The sequence below is a fragment of the Symphalangus syndactylus genome, chromosome 13 (genome assembly GCF_028878055.3).
Source record: "Symphalangus syndactylus isolate Jambi chromosome 13, NHGRI_mSymSyn1-v2.1_pri, whole genome shotgun sequence".
Classification (NCBI taxonomy): domain Eukaryota; kingdom Metazoa; phylum Chordata; class Mammalia; order Primates; family Hylobatidae; genus Symphalangus; species Symphalangus syndactylus.
Window position 1 is genome coordinate 97,432,059 of NC_072435.2, and position 18,340 is coordinate 97,450,398.

An 18,340-nucleotide genomic window follows, 5' to 3' on the forward strand; every position below is an offset into this window, starting at 1 on the left:
CCCAGCACTTTGGGAGGCTCAGGTGGGTGGATCACCTGAGGTTGAGAGTTCAAGACCAGCCTGACCAACATGGAGAAACCCTGTCTCTACTAAAAATACAAAATTAGCCGGGCATGGTGGCGCATGCCTGTAATCCCAGCTACTTGGGAGGCTGAGGCAGAAGAATTGCTTGAACCCAGGAGGTGGAGATTGCGGTGAGCCGAGATCACACCATTGTACTCCAGCCTGGGCAACAAGAGCAAAACTCGGTCTCAAAAAAAAAAAAGTGTAGATCATTAAGAAAATGTCTCAACATTGTCTAGTTAGATCAAAAGTCTCTTTGGGGGAAGAATGGTATGAAAGAAGGGTGGAAAATGTAGGAACACTTTAGTCTCTGTTTACTTTCCTTCTCACAGGGCCAGTTTCATGAGCCATATGAAAATATTTATTTTTCTTTGTAGTGCTTGGCTAAAGACACCAAATATTGATATTGTACTCAAAGTAATAGCCCCACGAAGTCCCTCAAGGCTAAACTCTCCCCCTCCCTGCACGTAGGTGGCAAGACAGTTTGATTTACTCATCCATGTGAAGAGATTTTTAAAAAGCTCTAGATCACTTATTACTGAGTAAATTAAAATATGTTTAGCCTTTTCTTTTTATAGTCACTAATTTCATTTTCAAAATGAAATCCATTTTATTTTCTAACTCAGCAATCTGAAAGGAAATGAAAATATAAATTTAGCATGCTTTTAGATTCTGATTTAGAGGAAACGAAAGCTTTTTCTTTAATGAAGTATTTAACAAGGAAAAAAAGCCGTGGTCTTAAAGAGTTGCAGAATTCCCCATCTTTCAAAATGCCATCCGTAGTCATATCAGAGAAAGCTTCAGGGTCATTACACAATGATGACTGATGTCAGATTGTAGGAAAATCGAACTATGTTATTGGCGGCAATTTTGTTAGTCTGGGTTGAGTTACGGTATACAGTGGGCAAGATGGAGTGAAAACACATCACTTGCTTCTAAATATTAAGGTTTATGTTCTTTTCTAAAATAGAAACTACAAAATGTGAAGTCTAAGTATGATTTTGGGTTTTTTTCCATCTTGGGGAAGGACATTTTTAATTACAAAATTTCCAAGCACAGAGTAGCCAAATCCTAGTACTGAGAAATTTACCAACAAAATACATACCTTTGTTCCTAAGATAGTTGCTTCTCAAATTCCTTGTCTTACTTATAGGTTAAAGGAACACTTTCTCTTTGAATATATCTCTTTCAACTTTTTGTCTTGTGTTAGTTGTAAAATTCATAATAGTGGTTGTAGTGTTACAAGCAAAGTTTCTTGATGCAGGAAACCTTCCCTTGCTTCCAACTTTGGAAACAGATCCATAGATATCAGTCAGAGAGTTTTAGCAAAATAAGCATTTCAGGCCTCAGAGTTTCACTTACTAATAATTCTCATTTCTAGGAAGTTTTTTTTTTTTTTTTTTTATGAGACGGAGTCTCACTCTGTCACCCAGGCTGGAGTGCAGTGGTGCGATCTCCACTCACTGCAACCTCCGCCTCCCGGGTTCAAGCAATTCTCCTGCCTTAGCCTCCCTAGTAGCTGGTATTACAGGTGTCCACCACCACGCCCGGCTACTTTTCATATTTTTAGTAGAGACGGGGGTTTCACCATGTTGGCCAGGCTGGTGTCAAACTCCTGACCTCAGGTGATCCACCCGCCTCAGCCTCCCAAAGTGCTGAGATTACAGGTGTGAGCCACTGCGCCTGGCCTCTAGAAAGTTCTTAGTGTAAGTCATGTCAACAGGAAGCAGCCCCACACAGAAAGGGGTTATAACCCTATTTCAGATTAACTTGAATGAATTCATCCACATGAAAAGATCTTCTGTCTTAAACATTAGTGTGGTATTTATATTTCCTCACAAAGAATTGACAGCATCTTTAAATAGGCTGGGTGTGGTGGCTCACACCTGTAATCCCAGCACTTTGGGAGGCCGAAGTGGGTGGATCACTTGGGGTCAGGAGTTCGAGACCAACCTGGCCAACATGGTGAAACCTCATCTCTACTAAAGATACAAAAATTAGCCAAGCCTGGTGGCGTATGCCTTTAGTCCCAGCTACTTGGGAGGCTGAGGCAGGAGAATCGCTTGAACCGGGAGTGGGAGGTTAGAGTGAGCCAAGATTTTGCCACTGCACTCCAGCCCTGGTGACAGAGTGAGACTCCGTCTCAAAAAAAAAAAAAGAATTGAAAGCATCTTTAAAATGCCCCGGTTTCTTCTTACTGCAGTATTTCTGTGTAATAGCCTCATTTGACTACCGAAGAAACCGAGGCACCTAGTGAGGCAGACATTAGAATCCTGCTTCTAAACCTTTCCTGATGAATTATCTGTCTTGCACTGGGCTTCTCAAGCTTCTGAAAGCTTCAGAAATCACCAACAACATAAAGTCCAGGTTCCTCTGCATGAGACCCATGATCTGAGACCTCCTATTTCTTCATCCTTGTTTTTACGGCTTCTCCCTCAGGCTTGGTTGGTTGTTGTCCTCTGTTTTTAACCAATCTCTACTGGCTGGATTATCCTCCTCCACTTTGTCTTGCTAGAGCTGTTGGTTCAACATGGTACTCACATGTGGCTTTTGCATACTTGAAATGTGGCTAGTCCAGATTGAGATGTGTCCTAAATGTAAAACATACACCTGATTTCAAGGATTTGATAAGAAAAAGAAGTAAAATATCTCAATAATTTTTTATATTATTATACATTGAAATGATAATACCATCAGCAATATTATTTGATATATTGAGTTAAATGAGATGTATGTTGTTTATCAATATATATGTTTTGCATATTATGTATATCTTATATTGACAATATTTTTATGTGTTGGGTTAGATAAGATATATTATTAAAATTAAGTTAGGGGTCAGGCATGCCTGTAATCCCAGCATTTTAGGAGGCCAAGGTGGGCGGATCACTTGAGGTCAGGAGTTCAAGACCAGCCTGGCCAACATGGTGAAACCCCATCTCTACTAAAAATAGAAAAACTAGCCAGGCGTGGTGGTGGGCACCTGTAATCCCAGCTGCTCAGGAGGCTGAGGCAGGAGAATTGCTTGAACCCAGGAGGCAGAGGTTGCAGGTGAGCTGAGATCACGCCATTGCACTCCAGCCTGAGTGACAGAGCGAGACTCCATCTCAAATAAATAAATAAATAAATAAATTTGCATATTAGAAAATTAAAAATTACACATATTTCTGTGGGATGGTGCTGCTCTAGAGAGCTCCTTAAACTTCACAACTTACATTAAGTTTCACTGAATGAAGCTTTCTCCCATTCCATTCTGAATTAATAATTTTCCTTACAGTCATTGCTGTACCCAGTCCTTTTCTCTGTAGTATGGTACATTCCCTGGGTCTGGTCCAACAAAGTTGTGATATTTCTGAGAGCTGAGACCAAGTTCTCCCTTCTCCCACCCCTAGGCCAGAATGGTACCTGGTGCACTGAAGATGGAACTAAGAATAAATAAACGAAAGAATTAAGAGGCTTTTAAACTATTAGAAACAGATGGGAGGTGATGAAGTGATCAGAGAATCTTCTGTGCTCTCTACTTCTTTTATTTTGAGAATCAGAAGGGTTAAACTCTGTACAATTTGCGGGGGGTGGGAGTTAAGAGAGATGATGTTGACTCTGAATTCAGAGGAGGCTCTAAACTTTGCTTGGCTCAACATTTTATTTTATTTTTTTTTGAGACAGAGTCTCACCCTGTTGCCCAGGCTGGAGTGCAGTGGTGCAAACTAAGCTCACTGCCACCTCCTGGGTTCAAGCAATTCTCCTGCCTCAGCCTCCCAGGTAGCTGGGATTACAGGTGCACGCCACCATGCCCAGCTAATTTTTGTATTTTTAGTAGAGACTGGATTTCACCATGTTGGTCAGACTAGTCTCCAACTCCTGACCTCAGGTGATTCACCCGCCTCAGCCTCCCAAAGTGCTGGGATTACAGGCGTGAGCCACCGCGCCTGGCCTAACATTTTGAATTTCTAATATTTTGCAGACGTTTTAGAGCATCCTGTTTCTCTCTAGCTTTCTCTTTTGCATTCTAAGTTCAATCAAAATGGTTATCACTGCCTTCGTGCAGAAAGTATTGCCCGTGGAAGATAGGAGCTTCAGCCCCTGGCATTATTAGGCTGGACTGTAGGCATGTGTCAATCATCCCTGAAGTCTGATATGGGGCGAATCTCTTTGATTTGACAGATCTTTGGGCCAGGAAGGAAGGGCTCACCTTATACCCAATTACCCAACAGAAGTCTGTTTTTTAAAGATAATAGTTTGAGTTTCTGTAGCTTGTTTTTGTATATGAGCCTTGGCACTTTGGAATTTAACATTTTCCTTAAAGCTGTTACCTTGGAAATAGTATTTTAGGCTGGGCACGGTGGCTCACGCCTGTAATCCCAGCACTTTGGGAGGCCGAGGTGGGCGGATCACCTGAGGTCAGGAGTTCAAGACCAGCCTGACCAACATGGTGAAACACCGTCTCTAATAAAAATACAAAAAATTAGCTGGGCATGGTGGTGGGTGCCTGTAATCCCAACTGTTCAGGAGGCTGAGGCAGGAGAATGCTTGAACCCAGGAGGTGGAGGTTGCAGTGAGCCGAGATCGTGCCATTGCACTCCAGCCTGGGTGACAGAGCGACAGTCCATCTTAAAAAAAAAAAAAAAAAAGGGAAAGGAAAATAGTATTTTAGGGAAAAAGTATTTTTATTCAGTGGGAAGTACCCAAAAAAAACCATCTTGGACTGCTGGGTCAGTCATTTTGACCAAATTTAAACAGCTAGTTTAAGTGGGAAGATCCAGAAACGTGCAGGGTTGTACAAAAGGTAGCAATAAATTTTAATAAATTTTACTATACACACTGGAAAACTATTGCGAAGGTATTTCCATATCGTTATTTAACTCTCATCATTGAATTTAAAGTTTGAGTTTATAAGAAGCTAATATAACTGGTTTGATTGTAGAAATGTTGGTATTAACATTTTAATTGATGATAGAAATGTTGGTATTAACATTTTAACGCTGTATAATGATTATATTATTAGGAGAATAATCTAGTCTTAACATTAAAGGAACTGTTGTGTGCTGTAGTTTCCTTAACTGTTTACTTTTTTCAGTGATTGTCTGTGCTTCACTAATTTCCATAACCAAGCTGGAGTGGAATCCAAGAGATAAGGTAACATTTAAGTTGTTGTGAATGTGGTTGTTGGATGTGGTTATGTGAGCTTGTGGCCAGGCTAGGCCTAGGGAAGATCACTGCCGTTTCTTAGAACAAGTTGCAAAATGTGAAATAAACATGGCATGTAATCAATTTACTGTCCAATCATTTGGCAGTGTGTAGTAATTAGCTATCAGGGTAATTCCAAATGCTTGCTGGAATTATTTTCAAAATTTTGAGTTCCTAATTTCTTTCTTTCTTCTTCTTCTTTTTTTTTTTTTTTTGAGACGGAGTCTTGCCGTGTTGCCCAGGCTGGAGTGCAGTGGTGCAATCTCAGCTTACTGCAACCTCTGCCTCCCAGGCTCAAGCGATTCTCCTGCCTCAGTCTCCCAAGTAGCTGGGACTACAGGCACATGCCACCAGGCCTAGCTAATTTTTGGCTTTGTTTTGTTCTTTTCTGAGACAGAGTCTCGCTCTGTCACCCAGGCTGGAATGAAGTGGCATGATCTCAGCTCACTGCAAACTTTGCCTCCTGGGTTCAAGTGATTCTTGTGCCTCGGCCTCCTGAGTAGCTGGGACCACAGGCGTGCGCCATATGCCTGGCTAATTTTTGTATTTTTAGTAGAGACAGGATTTTTCCCATGTTGGCAAGGCTGGTTTAGAGCTCCTGGCCTCAAGTGATCCCCCCGTCTCGGCCTTCCAAAGTGCTGGGATTATAGGCGTGATCCACCGCACCCGGCCCTCTAATTTCTTTTCTTTTCTTTTCTTTTCTTTCTTTCTTTCTTTCTTTCTTTCTTTCTTTCTTTCTTTCTTTCTTTCTTTCTTTCCTTCTTTCCTTCTTTCTTCTTTCTTTCTCTTTCTTTCTTTCTTTCTTTCTTTCTTTCCTTTCTTTCTTTCTTTTTCTTTCTTTCTTTCTTTCTTCTTCTTCTTCTTTTCTTTCTTTCTTTCTTTCTTTCTTTCTTTCTTTCTTTCTTTCTTTCTTTCTTCCTTTCTTCCTTCCTTCCTTCCTCCCTCCCTTCCTTCCTTCCTTCCTTCCTTCCTTCCTTCCTTCCTTCCTTCTTCTTCTTTCTTTCTTTCCTTCTTTCCTTTCTTTCTTTCCTTTCTTTCTTTCTTTTTTTTGAGACAGAATCTCATTCTGCCACCCAGGCTGGAGTGCAGTGGCACAATCTTGGCTCTCTGCAAGCTCCACCTCCCGAGTTCACACCATTCTCCTGCCTCAGCCTCCTGAGTAGCTGGGACTACAGGCACCCGCCACCACCCGCGGCTACTTTTTTGTATTTTTAGTAGAGACAGGGTTTCACCGTGTTAGCCAGGATGGTCTCGATCTCCTGACCTCATGATCCGCCCGCCTCGGCCTCCCAAAGTGCTGGGATTACAGGCGTGAGCCACTGCACCTGGCCTTTAATTTCTTTATTAAACACTTCAACTATCTATCTTTAGTAAAAGAGGGTAGAGGGACAGTGTGAATGAAGGTGTTTGGTGGTGAAAGGGAGCATGGAATGTTAAGTAGAGAGGACGATACCAGCTCCAGTGTGGTGGATAGTTCATTTCAGGATAGAGTGAGAAATCACTGCAGCCAGGGATAACTGTGCAAGGGTGCAGTGGCTGTAAGAGGCAGGCAGAGAGGCTTGTACTTGACATAGGTGACCAGAGTAAGACTTTGAAGAGTTTTTTTTTTTTTTTTTTTTTGAGACGGAGTTTTGCCCTTGTTGCCTAGGCTGGAGTGCAATGGCGTGATCTCGGCTCACTGCAACCTCTGCCTCTCAGGTTCAAGCAATTCTCCCGTCTCAGCCTCCCAAATAGCTGGGATTACAGGTGCTAGCTGGGATTACAGGCGCGCACCACCATGCCCAGCTAGTTTTTGTATTTTTAGTAGAGACAGGATTTCACCATGTTAGCCAGGATGGTCTTGATCTCTGCACCTCGTGATCCGCCCGCCTTGGCCTCCTGAAGTGCTGGGATTACAGGCGTGAGCCACCACGCCCAACCTGCAGACTTTCGAACAGTAAAGCAAATAGAAAGAGTATTATTAGATGAGTGTTAGACAGAAGCAATGCCTGGGATGCCTTGGAGAGCTTGGCATTAGGAGGGCAAGGAGAAGGCAGTTCTACTAGTTCACATTTCAAATAGGGGAAATCTGATGGGTGTTGGCAAATGACTAACACAAGAATGAAGTGGCATGATGAATCAAAGATGACTTCTAAGTTTTTATCTTAGGTGAACCAAAGAATTTATTCCCTTGACCAGAAATAAGGCCCCTAACAGGGATAAATAATTTAGTAGGTGGAAGTGGATGAGTTTGGTTAGAGTTGATGACTCTGGGGATATCATGAGATATTGAGGTTAGAAACATGGGCCTACACCAGGTGCTGTGTGGTTCATGCCTGTAATCCCAGCACTTTGGGAGGCTGAGGCAGGAGGATTGCTTGAGTCCAGGAGATCAAGACCAGTCAGGGTAACACAGTAAGACCCTGTTTCTACAAAAATTAGCCAGACGTTGTGGCATGCGCCTGTAGTCCCAGCTACTTGGGAAGCTGAGGTGGAAGGATCGCTTGCACCCCGGTGGGCCTAGACTTCTGGTGGGACTGGGAGTCATCAGAGTGTAGGGTAGAGTTGTTAGAGTGTGGGGTAGACCAGGACATTTTGGACCAAGCATCAGAACACATGGAACCAAATGTTTGACATTGAGATCAACTCATCCTGTTAGATACCTGTAGTAGTGGTTCATCTGGATGCCTTATAGGAGAATCAAGGATGCCCCAGGAAAGTAGAGAGTTAGTGAGAGACAGAGGATTCTTTCCCCCAAGGATCAGGTGGAAGAATACTTCCAGCAAAGGAGAAGTAAAGGGATCATGGACCAGAGAGAAGAACTAGACTTGTGTTGTATGGTAGACCTCATTGATGAGTCCCTACCGCATGCAAGACTGTGAAAGATTATAGAGGGCAGGGTGGCCATGGGATAGAGGATCCTGAGGGGTTTATAGTTCAGAGGGGCAAACAGCCAGTTGTCAATGGCTAAATGTAATACTTTGAAGTATAAAAAAATGCTGAACTGGACTTCAGACAACACATTGTGGAAATGCAGAAGCAATAGCAATTAATCCTAACGATGGAACGAGAGGAGATACGATCCCAGAGACTAAAGGACATTTTTCAAAGGCAAGGGAAATGGCTAACTATGGCATATGCAGCTGAACAGCCTTTAGGAATGAAGTCCCTCAATTTGGGCAATAAGGGAGTTAGTGATGTTTGTCAAAAAGTAGTTTCAGTAAAACGCCGAAGTTAGAAGCCAATGGCAAGAAGTTAAATAGTGAGAGGGATGGTTCATTCATTCAGCTGTCAACCAAATGTTTATTGAGTCCTGTTCTGGACTGGAGGTAAGAGGTGAAGGAGGAACACGAGGGTGGCTAGAGGAGACAGCAGGATTTCCCAAGACAGAGAACTTTGGCAGGTAATGGAAGCCTGCCAAGACAAGAGAGAGACAGAAGATGGTGAAGAAGAGAATGATCCAGACAGATCAAAAAGTGCTTCTTGGCCAGGCGCGGTGGCTCAGGCCTGTAATCCCAACACTTTGGGAGGCCAAGGCGGGCAGATCACTTGAGGTCAGAGTTCAAGACTAGCCTGGCCAATATGGCAAAACCCTGTCTGTACTAAAAAAAAAAAAAAAAAAAAAAGTGTGGTGGCACACACCTCTAGTCCCAGCTACTTGGGAGGCTGAGGCAGGAGAATCGCTTGTACCCAGGAGTTGGAGAGTTGGAGGTTACAATGAGCCGAGATCACGCCAATGCACACCAGCCTGGGCAACAAGTGAGACTCCATCTCAAAAAAAAACCAAAAAACAAAAAAAACAAACCAAAGGGCTTCTTTAAAATGTAACCTTAAAATGGCCAAATTAGCCAATAGGTTAGACCTAGGCAAAAGGCAGTTGTTTTTTTCTTATATGTGGGGAATTAGCCCCATCATGCGAAGGGGATTCAGTTCCTCTTTCCATTGGTGAGAACCTCTTTCCGAAAGTGAGACCGCACAGCGGAGCAGCTTAGGTGTACTTTACTTTTCAGCCACTCGGGGGAGACCTTCTACCACAAACCCGCTGCTGGGAAGGGCTCATGGAAGTATATTCCCAGGCAGTTAAAAATCTGTTATATTCCACTTTCTATCTTAAAAATGTGAAAGGCACATGGTTTTCTATTCACTCCATAAATGACTGTGCCACTCTTGCATTTCCTTCTGTTCCTAATATCAAAGGATGTAAAAAAATTCCCTTTACATTAATTCACTGAATAATCATTTAGGTACTGCCTCAAACTTCTGTGTAGTGCTTTACAGCTTTCACAGCACATTTATATACAGTGACTTACTTGGTAGGGGGAGGTGAGAATTATAATGTCACTATCTCATTTCACATAGCAAGGATATTAGGGCTTTGCCTGCATTCAGGACTCTTGGTTCCATGTGCTTTCATTAATAGCATGCTTAAGAAATTCCCCCCAAATTTCTGCCTTTATTTTTAGAAGCCATCTTCCTTGTTCAGGGATGATACCAGGCAGGTCCACTGGTACTGGTACCAGAAGGAGGAAGCCTCTGTTCTCTACCTCCTACTGTAGGCTGGTCAGGTCCTCCTCAGTGTGACCTAGCATGAGAACAGTGGGTGGATGTGACCATGACAAGGAGAGTGAAGAGTGACGCTCGGAGGGCTTGGTGTGCCTCCGCTCGATCTATCTGGATGAAAACAGGATCAAAGAAAACAACTGTCACTATGGAGCTGCCCTGTGATCCAGCACATTTACTCACCCTCGTAGCCTACAGCAGTTTGGGGCAGAACAGCAGTGGGATCAGCCCTCAAGGGCATGTGCTAAGGGCAGAGCAACCCATATAGACAGCTTCGGAGGGCATGGGGGTGTGGGGAGTTAGGGGTAGTTCCTCATTTCAGCAGAGCAGAAAGTGACGAAGGAAATCAGAAGGGGCACACTGACAGTCCCCAGGCCTCATTTGGCATGTGAGCTAACGTCAGAATGCAGATATGCATATTTGACTCAGAGTTTTATTTATTTTTATTTTATTATTATTATTTTTGAGACAGAGTCTCGCTCTGTCACCCAGGTTGGAGTAGAGTGATGCAATCATGGTTCACTGCAACCTCTATCCCCCAGGCTCAAGTGATCCTCCCAGTTCAGCCTCCCAAGTAGCTGGGACTGCAGGCGCAGGCCACCATGCCCAGCTAATTTTTTTTTGTCTCTTTATGTTGCCCAGGCTGGTCTCAAACTCCTGGGCTCAAGTGATCCTCCTGCCTCATCCTTCCAGAGTGCTGAGATTACAGGTGTGAGCCACTGCAACAGAGTTTTAAAATTAGTTTCCAGCACTGAAAAATCAGGAGATATCACACACAGACACATACACAGACACACAGACACACACGTGCGTGTGCACACACACACACACACGGTATTTTTTTTTTTTTAAACCTCTTTGAAAGCAACACTAGTGTATTATTTTCCCATGGAATTGAGCTGATGAGGCGTGGGCTCCCTAACTTCCCTCTCTTTTCACAACCATCAGTTTTATTTATTATTGTTAATTTTCTGGCCTCCATAGGCAACTGAGTTTGGAACATCTGATTGAAGCCATTCTCCTTGGCTTCCATTCTCTCATTCTTGCCTCCAAGAAGATATAGAGTTAACATGTGGATGTCCATTATTAGCATTTTCTTTGTAGCTGTATTTACCTTAGGATGTTAAGCAGAACCATTTCCTGAATGATCATTTCTATATAAACAGGGAAACACGAAACCTAGGGGACTAGTTGGCCAGGTTCATCTAGATGTGTACACACATTCTTTGGAACAATTGCGAGACCGCTTGTTAAGCATGCCCTTACACTTAGGGATTCTCAGCAGAGCGAGACCAAGTCATGCCTTGTATGGAAATTTCTTTCTTCTGTTGAGTCCAAATTTGCTTCCCAGTCTCAGCCATTTTGTAGTCCTTAGTCTACCTTTTGAAGTGACAAACTAATTTTAAAACGAGAGTTTGTGCGAGCCAGAAAGAACTTTGGAATACCTGCCTTCGCATTCTCAGTGGGCAGGTGCCCTGACACTTAGTAATGCGGTTGTGCTTACCGTATATCCTCAAAGTTCTGACTTATGCTTACTGGACAGCTTTTTCCTTTGGTTGAACCTCCTCATTGTATTTCAGTATGTACATTAAAGTGAGTCTTTTTAGGCTAAATTCTGTTTCTTTATTGTTGCATTAGGATTATATATATCACATAGTGAGTGCGGTATGTGAATGGACAGTGGCCTTTGGCTTTATTTTCTACTTCCTAACTTTCATCAAAGATTTCCAGGTAGGTGTTTATCAATTCGAATGTTTTAAATTGCTGACAATTAGGATTAGTAAAAATTTGCAGAAGACATTTTGCAATTTTAAAAAGAGCACTTGCTTTTTATCCTTAATGTGTTTGACAAAAATACGTAAGGATTGTGCAACTTCATGTGTTAGCTTATTCCCAATGGGAGGCATCTTTAATAGCTCTCCCACCAATAAGATTTTCATATGTCCTCTGCTGTTTGATGTTAATAGTCATGTATCCTGGTTGTTTTCTTTTAGGAGATCTCACTTACTAGTTCCAAATAATACAAAGTAAATATATCTTTTTTAAAAAATAAAAGTATGCTGGGTGCAGTGGCTCATGTCTGTAATCCCACACTTTGGGAGGCCAAGGCGGGCAGATCACCTGAGGTCAGGAGTTCGAGACCAGCCTGACCAACATGGAGAAACCCCGTCTCTACTAAAAATACAAAATTAGCAGGGGGTGGTGGCACATGCCTGTATTCCTAGCTACTCAGAAGGCTGAGGCAGGAGAATCGCTTGAACCTGGGAGGCGGAGGTTGCGGTGAGCTGAGATCACGCCATTGCACTCTAGCCTGGGCAACAAGAGCGAGACTCTGTCTCAAAATAAATAAATAAATGAATAAATAAAAAATAAAAGTGTGTTGTTCAAAAAATATTCCCAATAAATAAAAAATAAAAGTGTGTTGTTCAAAAAATATTCCCAAAGCAGATAGACGATGGGACTATATCAGATTTGTCCACAGGAAAAATCTTACATTTTGAAACAAGTGAATTATTAGTTCAAAGGATATAGAAAGCCAAGAAAATTCTTTAGGACCTGACTCGAGCATAGCACAAACCATAGTGAGATCATTCCTTAGGTGGTGCAGAGCTGTTGGAAATGTCATTGTCAATGTTGGGTTTGTTTAACTTCTTTTAAACCTTTCTCTTTCATTTTTAAAAATAGAGTATCACCCTAAGGATATCCGCAGAAACCAATGGTGATGTTTGAAGACAGAAAAATTCGATCTCAGTGAATGTCGCAGGCCATTTCTAAAAGTGCTACAGAGGACAGACAGGGTTTTGAGGCCACCCTGATTATTGGGATGCATCTGCAGCACATCCAGGACTCGAATTTCATTACGAGTTCCTAGTAGTTGTACTATTTCCAAAGATGTGCCTGCCTGCCCTCCCTCCCTTCCTTCCTTCCTTCACTCCCTCCCTCCCTCTGTTGCCCAGGCTGGAGTGCGGCGGCATAATCTCGGCTCACTGGAACGTCCCTGCCTCGGGCTCCCGTGATTCTCCTGCCTCCGCCTGCCGAGTGCCTGGGATTGCAGGCGCACACCACCACACCTGGCTGCTTTTTGTATTTTTGGTGGAGATGGGGTTTCACTGTGTTGGCCAGGCTGGTCTCCAACTCCTGACGTCGAGTGATCTGCCCGCCTCGGCCTCTCGAAGTGCTGGGATTACAGACGGAGTCTCGCCCACTCAATGCTCAATGTTGCCCAGGCTGGAGTGCAGTGGCGTGATCTCCGCTCGCTACAACCTCCACCTCCCAGCCGCCTGCCTTGGCCTCCCAAAGTGCTAAGATTACAGCCTCTGCCCAGCCGCCACCCCGTCGGGGAAGTGAGGAGCGTCTCTGCCTGGCCGCCCATCCTCTGGGATGTGAGGAGCGCCTCTGCCCGGCCGCCCCATCCGGGAAGTGAGGAGCACCTCTGCCTGCCCGCCCCGTCTGGGAAGTGAGGAGCGCCTCTGCCTGGCCGCCCATCGTCTGGGAAGTGAGGAGCGCCTCTGCCTGCCCACCCCCTCTGGGAAGTGAGGAGCATCTCTGCCCGGCCGCCCCATCTGGGAAGTGAGGAGCGCTTCTGCCCAGCGGCCCATTGTCTGGGATGTGAGGCGCGGCTCTGCCCGGCCGCCCCATCTGGGAAGTGAGGAGCGCCTCTGCCCAGCCGCCCATTGTCTGGGACGTGAGGAGCGGCTCTGCCCGGCCGCCCCGTCTGGGAAGTGAGGAGCGCCTCTGCCCGGCCACCCCGTCTGGGAAGTGAGGAGCGCCTCTGCCCGGCCGCCCCGTCTGGGAAGTGAGGAGTGCCTCTGCCTGGCCGCCCATCGTCTGGGAAATGAGGAGCGCCTGTGCCTGGCCACCCATCGCCTGGGAAGTGAGGAGCGCCTCTGCCCGGCTGCTGTGCAACCTTCCAAGTGTGAAGTGACAGCCTTCGTTGTAGAATGAATGAAGACACTGGCACTGATTATATAACACCTTGGCAGCTATCTCAAGTCGTTGATGGTGGAGGTATTGGAATTATAGAAGAAAGCAAACACGCAAATTTGCCTAAAGGCGATTTTGTGACTTCCTTCTATTGGCCCTGGCAAACCAAGGTTATTCTGGATGGAAATAGCCTTGAAAAGGTGATATATATATATATATGAACGTATCTGATTTTTTTCTCCGTATAATTCTTACTTTGTGCATTTGATATTCAGTTGTTTGTATCACAGAAAATAAAAGCATATATAAAAAGAAAAAAAAAGATGTGTTTCCTAGAGAATGTACAGCCTTATGACACTGTAGTGATGTTTTTATAATTTTCTAAGTAGTTTTTTATATTAACAAATTCATATACAGAAAAAATAAAGTGTTACAAAAAATGGAGAGCTCTTATTTTTGTACAGATTCTGTCTTTTTTTTTATTTGTGTGCCATTTATGGAAATACACTAAATGAATAATTTAGGTTCAGTACATTTATTACAAAGTGAAATCGGGATATTCATTTGTAAATTTTGTTCTTAGTGAATAAACTGTATAATTTTTTTTATCATGAGAGCATTTATAAAATTCAATTTATAAAGATCATATACCCAAATCATAAAGATTTAGTTGATACATTAACACTAAGATACTCTGATTTTTAGCTGAACTAAACAAAGTGCTTCTACTGAGAGGCCTTTATACCACCATGTACAGTAACTCTAAGTGAATACGGAAGACCTTGGTTTTGAAATTCTGCCACCTTGTTTCTCCCTGCTCATGAGGCCGCACCTCTTGCTCTTGCTGCTAATTGCCCATTCGTAGTGGGTGTAATTCCAGGTGGAATGATTTCAGCAAGTCAGGTGAAAACCATCCTTTATTGTTGCTGACACAACTTGATATATAGTCTGACTCAAAACTGAAGCTCACATCTGAAATTCATTTCATGCCAGTAAATGTGGTAAAGAGAAGAAAGGCCCAAGAGTGAGACAAGAAGAATGGAGAAGGGGGCAGCCAAGAAGAACTTCTGGGTTCAGGGTGCTGTTTATTTGCTCCTCCTCTTCATGCCTGTGGCTGGATGTTCCACAACACTATAGGAAATATGGTCAAGCCCTTTGTGTTAAGCAAGAACTACAGACTCCATCTTTTCACCCAAATCATGAATGACCAATAAAAAGCAAGTTATTCCAGAGGAAGAAGCAGCCCTTGAAATGTTAAGGCTTAGGCCTGAAAGGTGAAGAGCAGGAATTCTCTCTTTCAAAGACCCTAGAGCATAAACCCATGTGTGGCCAAGTGGGATCAGCTCTCAAGGGCACATGCCAAGGGCAGAGCAGCCCATGTAGACAGCTTTGGAGGGCATGGGGGTGTAGGGAGTTAGGGGTAGCTCTTCATTAACTATTTGTTGGGTGAGTAAAGGGGTGAGGCTCAGTGGCAGTCAGGTACTTCTGCAATGACAAGCTGCCTCCCTTCTACGTGTTTAGCATATGTTATTAGAACACGTCCCACACCGCTACCACTGCCATTTGGGCCCTTTAATAAAGCCAAGTAGAGAAATCTGGCAATAAAAGGCAAATGTAAGCAGCTTTCTTTAAGATGCATCATCAATGGTTTTCTTTAAATGAATGGAAGAGTTTGACAGAGAAACACCTTTGTAAGAAAACATTAAGAATGCTGGGGCCGGGCGCAGTGGCTCACGCCTGTAATCCCAGCACTCTGGGAGGCCGAGGTGGGCGGATTACGAGGTCAGGAGATCGAGATTATCCTGGCTAACACGGTGAAACCCCGCCCCTACTAAAAATACAAAAAATCATCTGGGTATGATGGTGGGCGCCTATAGTCCCAGCTACTCGGGAGGCTGAGGCAGGAGAATGGCGTGAACCTGGGAGACGGAGCTTGCAGTGAGCCGAGATGGTGCCACTGCACTCCAGCTTGGACGACAGAGCAAGACTCCATCTCAAAAAAAAAAAAAAAAAAAAAAAAAGAATGCTGGCTGGCTGTGGTGGCTCACACCTGTAATCCTAGCACTTTGGGAGGCCTAGGCAGGAGGATCGCTTGAGCCTGGGACTTTGAGACCAGACTGGGAAACATGGCAAAATCCCATCTCTACAACAAAAATACAAAAATTAGCCGGGTGCGGTGGCATGTGCCTGTAGTCCTAGTTACCTGGGAGGCTGAGGTGGGAGAACCACACGTGCCCAGGAGGTGGAGGCTGCAGTGAGCCATGCCAATGCACGCCAGTCTGGACAACAGAGTGAGACCCTGTCTCAAAAATAAATAAAGAGAATGCTAACCATTTCTGGGTTCACTGTGACTCATTGTAATGCTGGGGATCCCCCTTGTAACACTGGACCTGAAAGACAGTGACGAAAGCTATGTCAAGCATTCATTATTCTGAAGAGGAGGAGAAATGCCACATACCTTTCCCATGAGACGTGTGGTGGAACGAATCCATAGTTCTGCCTCACTTCAAGCAGACTTGTTCTCAGCACTCCTCACGATGGATTTTCATGCTTCATTTTCACATCTCTCTGCACAATTAGATTGGGAGCTCCTTGAGGGCAGAGTATGTGCCTTAATCTTTGTCTTTGTAATACTACAATGAACACAGTGCCTTCTGGTACACTGTAGGTGCTTAAGAAATACTCACTGAATGCATGAATGAATGAATGAACAAATGAAGGAATGACTAAGGACGTTTGTAGTGCTGTAATATAGAATGGGATTTACTCTGCTTTACCAGTTAGTTTCATAATAAACAAATAGTCTGTATCGCCTGGTAATGTTGACTGTTTTTCTTTGTGTACTGTAAACATTTCAGTTGTTTGGGCATCACCGTTCTATGACAACTGTCTTCAACCTGGACAGTTAGCACAGAAATTGTTACATGGGCTAGACCAAATGGTACACCTGTCTTGGCAAACTGAGAAGGCCAAAAAATCACTCCAGACAACCATATTCAGCAGATTCCATGCGACCTCTAAACCCGGTCTTATTCACATTTTGGTATTATTTCTAATTTCCATGAACTTGCATTTCCTTGTACCTCATGGCTGAAATGGTTAAATGAAATGAAATATTTATTTTAAAATTTGTTTTTCTTTTTCTTTTTTCTTTTTTTGAGATGGAGTCCCGTTCTGTTGCCCAGGCTGGAGTGCAGTGGCGCAATCTCGGCTCACTGCAACATCCGCCTCCCAGGTTCAAGTGATTCTCCTGCCTCAGCCTCTCGAGTAGCTGGGATTACAGGTGCCCACCACCACGCCCAGCTAATTTTTTGTATTTTAGTAGAGACGGGGTTTCACCGTGTTAGCCAGGACGGTCTCAATCTCCTGACCTCGTGATCTGCCCGCCTCGGCCTCCCAAAGTGCTGGGACTACAGGCATGAGCCACCGCGCCCGGCCCAGTAATTTGTTTTTCTGTTAAATTATAAAATGTCACTTGGCTACTACTATGAAGTAGATTTATCTGGGAGATGATTCCAGATCCATTTGGACTTTATAAAGGTATGATTACAATTTAAACCTTATGCTTTCTTAATTCATGTAGTTTTCCACGTGGGCACGATTGGTTCATCTTCGTAGATTCTCAAAAGTTAGCATCAGAAGTTTATGTCAGTCAAGATTCAGAGATGAAGAGATCAGAAATCCAACAAGAAGGAGAAAAGGGAATCAGAAATCCAACAAGGAGAAAAGGGAATCAGAAATCCAACAAGAAGGGGAAAAGGGAATCTATATTGCCTCAAGTAACGGAGACATTTAGGAATGGAACTGGCTTATGGGTGGCTGGATCTAAATGTGCCATTAGGACTCCATCTTCTCTTTCCTCCTCTCAGCTGAAGCCTCATTCTCAGGCAGGCTTTCCCCTGGTGGAAGTGAGAGGGCATCTAGAATCCCGAGACCCACAACCTATCCACAAAAAGAGATGGAAAGAAAGGACTTCTCAACAGTTCCAACCACAAGCCCATGAATTGTCTCCCATTGGCTGGTTTGGATCACATGCCATTGGGAGGTCTGAGGCTCTGATTGGTCAGACGTGAGTCACATGCTCACCTCCGGAGCAGGGAGGGGTCAACACCACCGAAACCAGTGGGCTGATGGTGGCTGAAAGTTGTTTCTCAGAAGAAAAGAGTGGAAATGGGTCTCTAACAGACAAAAAGCAGCAGATTCCACTGTAGAATTAAACCCCCTTTCCCTTCATACCCTCCCCACCCAAAAGCCAACCTAACTCGCTTCACAGTAAACCAAAGTATACTTGCTAATAACCTTTTCAAATTTGAAAGTAAATAAGCCATTTAGATAATACAAAAACCTTGTGTTAACTCCAAAGTTATGTTTATATTTTTAAAAAGTTCTTGTTTTCTTATTTAGCCTCTCTTATTTAGAATCAGTTTTCCTGATTTCTAATCAAGTGGGTCTTTTTTTTTCTTTTTTAACATTAACACAGAGGATTCCACAGAAATTGCATTTTATAAACCAAATTAAGTGCATCAGTGTTGTGCTGTGTTTGGGTTTCCTAACATCCCTTACATGTGGCATTGTCCCATGTTCCCATTTTTACTCAGTTGGAGACACACTAGTCTGGTGTTTGAGC

The 18,340-nt window shown here is 43.7% G+C and overlaps 1 protein-coding gene across 3 annotated transcripts in view; it reads left to right on the plus strand.

The window, feature by feature from the left end:
* The window catches only part of DRAM1 (DNA damage regulated autophagy modulator 1), a 49,484-nt gene extending 35,449 nt beyond the window's left edge, over positions 1–14,035 (plus strand). For 2 of the 3 annotated variants that reach the window (XM_055240332.2, XM_055240334.2), the window contains exons 5-7: positions 5,141–5,199; positions 11,428–11,520; positions 12,475–14,035. In XM_055240332.2, the coding sequence (XP_055096307.1) occupies positions 5,141–5,199; positions 11,428–11,520; positions 12,475–12,519 (197 nt within the window). In that variant the 3' untranslated portion in view covers positions 12,520–14,035. The remainder of the gene's footprint in view (positions 1–5,140; positions 5,200–11,427; positions 11,521–12,474) is intronic. The other variant, XM_055240333.2, reaches the window with a different exon arrangement.
* Positions 14,036–18,340: the final 4,305 nt, after the last annotated feature.